At 33.7% G+C, this 10,956-nt stretch overlaps 2 protein-coding genes across 2 annotated transcripts; one reads left to right on the plus strand and one right to left on the minus strand.

Annotated features, from left to right (window-relative positions):
• The first annotated feature begins 224 nt into the window (after positions 1-224).
• On the plus strand, positions 225-3,195 carry LOC110724606. Its single transcript, XM_021904021.1, has 4 exons — positions 225-586; positions 1,295-1,598; positions 2,041-2,389; positions 2,482-3,195. The coding sequence occupies exons 1-4, from the start codon at positions 374-376 to the stop codon at positions 2,921-2,923; spliced, it is 1,308 nt and encodes a 435-aa protein (XP_021759713.1). The 5' UTR covers positions 225-373; the 3' UTR covers positions 2,924-3,195.
• Positions 3,196-3,343: 148 nt separating this feature from the next.
• On the minus strand, positions 3,344-10,636 carry LOC110724605 (aldehyde dehydrogenase family 3 member H1-like). Its single transcript, XM_021904019.1, has 10 exons — positions 10,225-10,636; positions 8,004-8,072; positions 7,810-7,906; positions 6,599-6,805; positions 5,786-5,901; positions 5,578-5,682; positions 5,318-5,490; positions 5,140-5,230; positions 4,613-4,762; positions 3,344-3,947 (listed from the first exon to the last, which is right to left on the minus strand). Exons 1-10 carry the CDS (start codon positions 10,435-10,437, stop codon positions 3,687-3,689), a joined length of 1,482 nt encoding a protein of 493 aa, XP_021759711.1. The 5' UTR covers positions 10,438-10,636; the 3' UTR covers positions 3,344-3,686.
• Positions 10,637-10,956: the final 320 nt, after the last annotated feature.

The raw sequence follows: 10,956 nt of genomic DNA on the forward strand, positions 1-10,956 counted from the left end.
ATTGTGTTGTTTGTTTGATAAATTGGAAATAAATTTTCTACTTTATTATTGAGTATTTTTTTTTTCTAGTTAAATATATACTTTGTATTATATTATAATCAAATTAAATTCTTATGGAAACATTAGATGAATTCCTTAATCATTCCATACGGTCAATGATTTAACAATTAACACTATGTTAATATTATATACAAAGGTCTTATCATATTCCATAACGTAATAATTTTCCTAATATATATAAAAGCCCACCTCATATCACAATTTTGCTCCATGCATAATTAATTAAGCCAAGCAATTTTAGTTGTTGGATTTCTCTCTCTTCTTTCTCTCTCATCCCTTTTCTTTGTTATTGTTCTTCTTTCTTGCATTTTTCATGGATTATGAAACAGAAAAATCTCATCAAGAATGCTATAATATTCCCAAAATTCGAGATTTTTGGAAGAAATATAAATCTCATGCTACAAAACGGTATCATCATGATGATGATCATCATCAACACAAACATCACATTTCATCAAATAATAAGATCAAGCCAAATGATGACTTCAAAACTAATCCTCATGATTTTGATGAAGAGTTTTTTAAGGTTTGTTTTATTCTTAATTACATGTAATTTTGAATATTTTCCCTAATTATTGTTGATGAAAATAATAGTTTTTCATGTTTTATTAATGTTTTGTTGTAATTTCATAAACTATTTTTTTATGTGTATGTAAAAAGGGTTATAATGATGGATGTACAATACATAGATGTATTGAAATGAAAAAACCAATGGAAGTATTTATTTCTATGTTCTTTAAAATTCTTATATTTTGAAGGGAACTTGATTTTTTTTTTTTAAAAAAAAAAAAAAAAAAAAAAAAAAACTTGTCCTTTATGTGGTCGAAAATGAACTTTTATGTTTCAAGATAATGAATTATTTTAGGGGAATAAGGAATTAAGTTTATAGTTGAAGTTAAATAAAATAAAAATCTCTTTATAAAGGTAACTGATTCGGTTCTTAAGATAAGAAATTGACTTATAGTTGAATATGGTGATCAACTTGGCAAGTCGAGAGATGTAAGGATTTCACATTTTTGTCTATATGCATGTACAAAGTTAGACGGTTGATATAATGTTTATTTCATTATAATTATTTTGCTTCTCAAACAAATGTTCTATAAATGAGAATTTGGCCAAATATATGATATACTTATAACGTGTACTCACCTAAACCTAGCTACCATAAGTTATCTTGTACACTAATTAATTTGTTTTATTTTTCTAATACTTATTTTAACATGAACTTTGACAGGCCACCCAAGATTGGCAGGCAAACCATGAAAAATTGCAAGATGTCAACCATCATTTTCACAAGGTCAACCAAAATGGAAATGAAGTGGAAGAGCTTAACAAAATGAGTCAAAAACATGGGCATGATAATGATAATTATTATCATAATAACTGTTTTAAAGCTTTTATTTTATTAAGTGTTGCCAAGAAAAAGAAAGGCCCATCACAAGTTTCATCTTTAGTTGATCTTCCAAAAACCCATAATTCACAACGGTTTGAAAGGAATTTTCCCAAAGGAAGTATTTTCCACTCAAGTCCTTCGTTAGGTAAATTACTTATCCCAATTATCTTAATCTTGTAATAATGCAAAATACCGTATCATATCATATTATATCATATCGTATCATGTTTTTGCAAAATTGAGTGCTCAAGGCTAAAACACATTTACTTATTTTGCTTATGCACTTAAACTAATTGCCCATGTAGATAAAACACGCCTTATGTAGTGACTAAATTGAGTGCTTATAAAGGCTTTGGCAATTTGGCGTAGTCATAAATTCATAATAGTCATGATTGCGAGTCTATGTACAATATGTGAGAGGTTTATATCTCCTCTTTCCCATTTGTAATTTGTAATGCCCTTGTGACTCATTCGTAAAAGAAAAAAAATAATGACAATCATAATTCAATAACAATTCCTTAAATTAAAACCTTTTAGAGTTGGTTCACTATTTCTAAGGGCTTTTTATGACATACTCTTACACGCAGGAAGATCAGGGAGTATAAATACAAGCAGAAAGGAACAAGGGACTAAGTCATCCAACATTTCAAGAGCACCTTCAACAATAAGCAGGGCGCCGTCAACAACTAGTAGAACAACCAGCATTAACGGCAGGAATGGATCCACCAATGGCATTGCTAGATCAACAAGTGATGCAGCAACCAAAGCGCGAAAAATGAATGTAAGTAGAAGTGGTCCTATGATCATGTTCTCCAACTCGAGTGGAATGTTAAAGCCTCCTGCTACTGAAAAGCAGCTTGAGTGCACACTAGAGGAGTTATATCATGGTTGTGTCAAGCACATTAAGGTTTCTAGAGATGTCTTCTCTATCACCGGGTACGTTTCCTAGCCTCTAATAAAATCATCTCATTCCAAATAAGTTCACTAAAGTTTATTGACAGTTATCATACATAACTCCAAACCTGCAGGCAGATTGTCCAAGAAGAAGAGGTTTTGACAGTAAACATAAAGCCGGGATGGAAGACAGGAACACGAATAACCTTCCAAGGAGCTGTCAAAGAAGAGCGTCAAGGAGAGTATCCAGGAGACATAATCTTCGTCGTTACAGAGAAACACCACCCTTTGTTCAGGAGGAAGGACGACGATTTAGAGCTTGAGATAGAAATTCCTATGGTGGATGCACTGACAGGGTGCAACTTATACATTCCTTTACTAGGGAAGGATAAAATGAGCATGAGAATTGATGAGATCATTTACCCAGGTTATGAGAAAACTTTTGTAGGTCAAGGTATGCCTAACCAGAAGAACCCTCATCATAAGGGGAACTTGAAAGTCAAGTTCTTAGTAGCTTATCCCAACAGCCTAACTGATGTACAACGGTCCGAAATTTTCAGAATATTGAGTAACTAGCTAGTGTTGGTTTCTCTCTACTGCTTTTCTTTCCTTTGTTTGGTATAGATTAGGGAGTGAGGTAATGATCTGAGGGAACTCTGTACATAGTTTGGAGAGTTTTCGAAATGTTTGGTTTAGGTTTTATGCATGCTGCTGATTCAAAATCGAATTATATAAATGAAAAACAGAATATCTTTGTAGTGCAGTAGTAGTATCCTAATCTTTTTCTTTAACAGTTAAACTCGGAATTCAGATGCTACTGACAAAAAAAAAAAAAAAAAAAAAAAAAACATAGAAATAACGTTAATCCGATTAATGATCCACTCCGACAACATAAATTTGGATTAGTTGCAGTCTGTTAGGAGCTAGCCTCCTTTTCTACCGTTGTTAAAATAAAATAAAATTAAAATTAAAATAAATAAATAAATAAATAAAATGTCCAAGGAATTAGAGTTTTATAGTGTATCACTTTTGCTGTATACAGAATATTAACCCAACTTAGATTAGAATACTAAACGTTGAGCTAAAGACTGATTTGATGAAACTGCTGATAGGTTAGACTGAAGTAATGGTGGCAATTTTCTGCTTCTGTTGAATTAAGCAACTAACGGCAAAATAACCAGAACTCAGTCATATCCACTTACATAAGATTATAAGAAGATAAAGCCATCATTTATTTATCTACGAAAACCAAATAATTATCGCGTTCAGATATCATAAATAGGATAGTGCTAATTACACAAATAAATGATGCACATCTCTAATTTACTTAAGCAGCTTACTATGCAGACTTTTCTTTACGAGCAGAAGTTAACCATCCCGCCAAAGCTTGAAATATGTCCAAGATACTTCCAGCCATCAAAGCACTCAATAGTCTCATTTTCCCACGGGTGTAAGGAGGGTAACGAGCAGGAGCATCACCCAGAAAGCTTCTGTAAAGAACGGCTTTCTTGTGACTGAAGGCGTCAAAAGAGAATTTTCCATGGTATGAACCCATTCCGCTCTCATCCACTCCACCAAATGGTAAACCATGAACTGCAAGCTGTCAATCCCAACAGAAGTAAAATGAGCTTTATCAAAGAGTAATGTGCATATATGTCGTATGATGCACCAAAATTACAATCATCAAATGGTGACTTGCTGTTGTTTGAAAACAAGTAAATGTTGCTTTGTAATTTGGGACAACTCATTTCTTTTTTAGTGATGTGCATCATTCATTTGTGTACTTAGCTTTGACGGGATGGTCAAGCAGTTTACTATGCAGACTTTTCTTTACAGGCAGAATAAATGTTACGGAGTACCAGGGACATTTAACTTGTAATGGAGACAAATAGCAGAAACTCTTTGTACCCAACTACCCACTAATCAATCAGCGTAAAATATTTTTCTAGCTTCTTTACTATAATGTAAAGTTTAAATTAATAGACTGAAGTTTATACTTTTCTGCCGAAGATAAGTAAAGGACATATTCAAAGCAAGTGACAACTTTTTTTTTTATGACAATGATGCAGGCATGCAGTGGCATAAAGATCAATAGTCTGGAACTCTTACATTATCAGATTCTGCCAACGTCAAATACTCAATAAAGAAGTTGAATGAAGAACCATAAAAGTGTTAAATAAAATTTGAGTTATGAGCACAAAATCTCACATACTAGAGTTTCTACTAAAGTGATTGAATTTGAATGTAAAACGTTGCAGCACTTACATGTATGGCCGAGTCATTAATGACCAAACCACCGGCAGAGACAGTCCTCACAAATTGATCCTTCAGATTGTTCCTGTTTGTGAATAAGTATGCAGCAAGGGGCTTTGTTCGTGACATTATTATTTCATAGCATTCTTCCAGCTTATCAACCTACAAACAAGCACATTAAGAAAAATCAATATACAATACTCAAGTAACTAACCAAAGGTGTATTATGATATGGTGATATGGTCCATTGTAGCTTAAAGGTTGGTTTCGAGTAAGTGTTTTCATCTATTGTCATGTATTCATGTACAATCCTTTCTGAGGAAAATCAGAAAGACAATAATCTATTAATTCAGACAAATCTTTTATGATTAAATCTTAAGACCTACATCTTTTTTTCCAATAATTAGTCCTGAACTCAAGTTATAAAGATATAGGTTTTTGTTCACAATGATACAAAGATTGGAAGCCGGAGTCTTCTTTGAGAATCATCAATTAAAAGAATACAGAAAGGATAGGAAAAATAGAAATCTCAATTATACCATGATAATGGGAAGTAATGGACCAAATATCTCCTCATTCATGATTTGAGAGTCTTGAGGGACATCCAGCAATAATGTGGGAGCAATTTTTCTGTAGCACATTGAAAATTTCCTCATTACTGTAAATAACTTTTTCTTGCAAAGTAATAAGAAATTAAGCATTAATTGCTAAGCTTACAGATGAGCTTTGTCTCTTTGACCACCATAAACAATTTTACCAGCTACTTTATCCTCATCTAGAAGCCTTGCTAAACGATCAAAATGGTTGGAATTCACAATTCGAGACAAATCAGGAGATTGCAGTGGCTCTTTACCATAGAATCTATCCAATTCACGTTTTAAAGTATCTACCTGTATTATAGCAACATCAGCGAAAAAGCAGCATATATAAAGATTATATCTCAGGTTCTCAGACCTGTTAATATTTCAGAATCTTACCAGTTTGGGAGCAAAGTCTCTTGTAGTGACAATATAATCAGGAGAGATGCATGCCTGCCCATTGTTGTTCCCCCACTTGCCTGCAATAATTCTTCTTACAGCAATCTACAAGCAAGAATCCCAACATGTGAGGAGAGAGAGTCCATATATTAAGGTGCTTGAATGCAAAAAAAAAAAAAAAAAAAAAAAAAAAAACAGAGCTCTTTACTTTTAGATTAACATCGGGATCAACTACTGCTGGAGATTTTCCTCCAAGTTCCAAGACAACAGGAGTAAGGTACTTGGCAGCAGCTGTCATCACTACACGTGCCACTTTTGCATTGCCTACAATTTCATGGAGCCAATTGTTATTAGAAGGTCACATTTATAAAGACAAAGCATCTATACAAAGGATAGCATAGCAGTAATGCTAAAAGAAACTAAGTCAATGACAAAGCTTAATATAGCCAAATTTTGCTCATTTATAACGACAGCTTTTGTGAGCGAAATTATCTTGATTAAAGCAATTTCCATGTAAAATTAGATTAGACAGCTACACCACTACAATGAATAGCAATCACTTGTCCAGTGATTCAAAGAAATTTAGAGAAGGGTACGTCTAAAAAGCTTGTATTAATTTATTGTTAAACATTTTAAAGCTTCTCCCAGATAAAGTAACAAGTCACCTGGGCCCTGCCCCACTATAGATTATTGTGAGACCGTCTCAGTCTCTCGGACAAATTTTGCCTTTAGAGAAGTGGCCCAAAAGTAAGACAAGTTCTATTAGAACAAGTTGACCACGCACCAAAACATTGCCTGGTAGCCAAATTACTACATAATTTAATTCTGAAACCAACTGCAAACAGCATTCTGATAAAAAAAATTGACAACAAAAATTAATAGCCTTTTATGTTTCAAGCTCAGAGATTGATTTGAGAGCTTATACAATGGAAAACAAAAACCAGCAATTTGTCAGGAGTGCATCAACAAAAATACATACAGCCACTATTTTATCCCATTTTGTAGTATTTCAGAATCAAACCTGTATAAAATATTTTATCCCATTTTTGTTCCAGAAGAGCAGAAGTTTCAGGAACGGCTCCTTCTACAACTCTGACTGCAGAACTATCCAGATATTGTCCCACATACTTTGCTAGCAATGAAGACGTAACAGGAGAAATTTCAGAAGGCTTTAAGACGACTGCATTACCAGCTGCTATGGCTCCAATAACAGGATCAAGTGATAACACTGAAGAAAGCAATCATGCACAAGGTAGATAATCACTCAGTTGTCCCACATACTTTGCTAGTAATAGACAAAAAGAAAACTATAGATTCAAATGCAGAAACAAAGCCCATTTATTACGCACCAAGCCACATAGAAACCATGACATATGACACAATTTTAAAAAGGGGGCAATGGCAGATGCACGGTATAAAGTGTCTCAAACTCGTATATTAAGTTAAAGTGATAAAAGTTTAAAATATGAACAACACCTACACAAGAAGTATACTATGAATCAGAATTCCAATATCACAGAGAGAAAAGTGCACAGCCTGTTCTAAAAAAGTGAGAGATAAGTTTTCATTCCATAGTCCATTGAGTTATTGGTTGCTAATTGCATGGGGTGCCTCATCAGTTTAAAATAGTATCTGCATGCTACAGTGAGGATTTCCATCCTCTACATGGCGTTCAGGTAATCCTTCACAAAAACTGTATTCTTGTTCCATTAGTGATTATTCAAATAAATAGATGAGATAACATGTTTGAAGAGGCAAAAGAATATACATCACATAATTCGGCTACCAAGCATTCTTTGAATTCAGCTGTTGTTGACAGAGAAGACTTGAAAAAATTATCAATATTCTAAGTTCTAACTGCAATCTTGGTTTAGTGAGATGAAGCCATTCATGCATGTGGACCGTGGAAGTCTCTTCTACTTTCTGAAGGGTCTATGAAGATAAAAACTGATCTTCTTTTGAGAGGAGGGCGAGGGGAAGAGACTCTTTTGGCTGAGCTGAGGTAGACAATAGATGTTACTCCTTCACAACTAAAATGTTAACAGGACTCTCTAATATCAATTTTCAATTTGTATTCAACAAGGATTAACCACACATCAGACATTACTAATGTAATATGGTTTGAAGTTTTTCATAAGAGTAATGTAAATAAATTAATTAATTAAATAAAGACACATTTTATAATCATAAGAGAAACATGTAGTGATTTAAGTGAGCAAAATTCCAACTCACGAATCGGATAATTCCACGCAGAGATAATCAACACAACGCCTAATGGTTCTGCTACTATTTCTGCTGATGAAGGAAATGCGAGTAATGTAGTTTTCACCTGAGGCACAACCCAGCTAAGTTCAGTAAAACTCAAAAGCACAATAGGCAGTGCGGTGCATACTACTACGTTTTCAACTGATACTACCAAGTTTTACCTTTTCTGGCTTCATCCACTGCTTCAATTCCTTAAGAGCCACTTTACATGAAGACTTCAGCAATGAAATCTGAAGTAGCAATTTGAAATCTCAGGTTAAACATTTACAGGGTATTTCTTTTTACTACCTCCGTTACATATTATTTGCAACGATTTGACATAAAGTAGAGAGGGAAAATGTCTAATTGTTGCAAATAATATGTAACGGTGGTAGTAGTCAGAATAAATGAGGGGAAAAAGTGGAAAAATTCATTATATATTTATATGCCAACGTAAGTAAAAAGAAAAAAACTGGAATAGTGAAATTCTACGTAGCATTCTAGCAGAACCTTGCTGTTCTCCCCACCTCTATGACTTTATCTTTTCATTGTAACAACTTTCCTGGTCATATCACAAAAGCATAAGCTGTGTTGCTCTATCTTGGAACAGAGAAGCTATCTCTATCAACTTTTTTGCACCCTTTTTTAAATAAATATTTTAGGGAGAGAAGTAACGGAATAAAATGTAAACAGAAAATACAGAGCAATTTGTGGAATGCACTTCAATTTACATTGTGGCCTAAGGAACAAATATCAGACCTATTAACAATACCATCCTTTTTGCAATAGCTAGAGCCCGGATTTTGTAGCTACTCATTCTCAGAATACCCTGAGACACTAAAGTGTGAATTCAAACCAGTTAAAGATTAATTATTAAGGTAAAATGGTAGGGGTAGGACACAAGATTGTAGTTATACACATCGAATAATTTAAGTCTAATATGCCCTCATCCCCTTCTCTCCTTCAGGTTTTAGATTCAATATGGTAGCTTTTTTATTCTGATATATGCATTAAATAAAGTCGATAAGTTTTTTATTATTGGCATTGCCATTGGAATTATAGGTATATCTTCCCCTAAGATGACAATACTCACCATAAAGAGTGGGAAGAACAAAAACAAATTGTGCTTACTCTATTAAAAACAATTGCACTTGAATGCACAAAGCACTAATATCAAGCAGCTATGACCTTTCTTAAAGGACAATTAAAGTAATTTATTACGTATTATTCACACCAACACAACAAAAAATTAGTTATCCTCACACCAACTACCAAAAGTAATGGTAAATTAATCACCAAGATGCAGAGATGTATAACATAGGAGAAAAGTCAATATTGATTATTTACTTGCAGCATCTTGTTCATTGCATTAGCCTCCAATTGACCATAACATAATTTCCTTCTTACCTAGCAAGCTAACAACTTCTGTCTGTTGGCCAATTATCACTTATCAACTTAATCCAGCACAAAGGAGGGCGCCCAAAAAAAGGAACAAAGAGAATAAATACTATAGAAGGCGCGTAGATTTTATTAAAAACAAAAATCATCTGAAATAAACTCGTTACAGAACACATGACTAAATAAGAGCTGTATCCAGCAACAACTTGGTAAGGACCAATACTTTACAATAAATCAAGAGACGAACGTTTAAATGATCCTAAGACTCAGAATCACATCTCGTCCACATCAATGCCATGACGTATAAAAGTTCCCAAGATACATAATCACATCTCGTCCACATCATTGCCTTTTATGACTCTTTCTAAGCCGCTAAACCAAAAAAAGAACAAATCCCCTCATGAAATAGACCTAACTTCATTAATACTAAAATCCGCAGCACCAATCAAAGAAAAACAAGGGAAGCAAATTAATTTGCCATAAATGCACAAAACTAACCCTCCATAAAAGTGTCAACATGTTATGTCAGTTTCAAGGATGCAAATCAAATAGGAGAAATACCAAGTAGAAATAAACCAGACCCACTGGAATTACATTAAATGCTCATTTTACAACTTTCTAATCAGTCATTCTCAGCAACAAAACACATGAGTTCACACAATCAGCATGATTTTATCATACTTCATTAATTAATACTCCATATAAATCATCGCAATTCGCGATCAGCAAACAAATAGTCTTGGTTTATTCAACGCGCAACATTATCGCATAAAATCATCCCTATTAACACAACATATAGGAAAAACATATACGTATAGTCTCATACCATAACCATAAACGTCAATTACGCATTAAAAATAACATTAATAACACCGATAGACGCGCGATTTAGCCGCAATTTCAACAAATCTCAGTGACAACAATACAATTTAAAAAATAAATCCACAATCCACGAAACTCAACAGCAATTTCATGCAAACATAAACAAAGAATGTAAATTAATACCTCAAATAAAACGGATTCAAATTCAGGTTTATTAAGATCAGAACGAAGAGCATCAACAATCTCAGTCTCACGTTCTTCAACAAATTTGACAATATTCTTCAACTGAGCAACTCTCCACTCGTAACTCCGAGTTTTACCGCTTAAGAAATTCCGTCGGAGCTCCGTCACCATCTCCGCCGCATCATCGCCGCCGAACGTCGTCGGAACCTCCATTAACAAACTCGAGGAGAGAGAAAATAATAGTAAAATAAAAAATAAAAAATAAAAAATAAATAAAAAAAAGCGTGATTACTATATTTCTTAAAAAGAAGGTAAAGGAACGAGTTGAGGAGAGTGAAACTCGCTGTTTGACCCGCGAGTTAAGGGAATGACTCGGATGAATTTAGAAGTTGGCAACGAAGAGAAAAAAAATAAGGGAGGGGGTTTTGATAAAGGGAAGGGGAGAGTGAACTGCACGTGCTAATTAAGCGTGTGAGGGGATTAAATTAATTGGTTTATTATTTATTAATAATTATTATTATTATTGGAGTGTGTTATTTAGATTTTTTTGTGACGTGTTTGGTAATTTTAAAGTGTTTGTCTTAATAAAAAAAAATTCTAATTTTTTGTTGGGAATTTTGGCTAAGGTTAGGCTGGGTTGTTGGGTAATTTGATAATAACTTGAATATACATGACGTCATAATGATTTTGACATAAGTTGATTAGGCATGTTCGTTGATGTCATAAAGTATG

Source organism: Chenopodium quinoa, unplaced genomic scaffold (genome assembly GCF_001683475.1).
Source record: "Chenopodium quinoa cultivar QQ74 unplaced genomic scaffold, ASM168347v1, whole genome shotgun sequence".
Classification (NCBI taxonomy): Eukaryota; Viridiplantae; Streptophyta; class Magnoliopsida; order Caryophyllales; family Amaranthaceae; genus Chenopodium; species Chenopodium quinoa.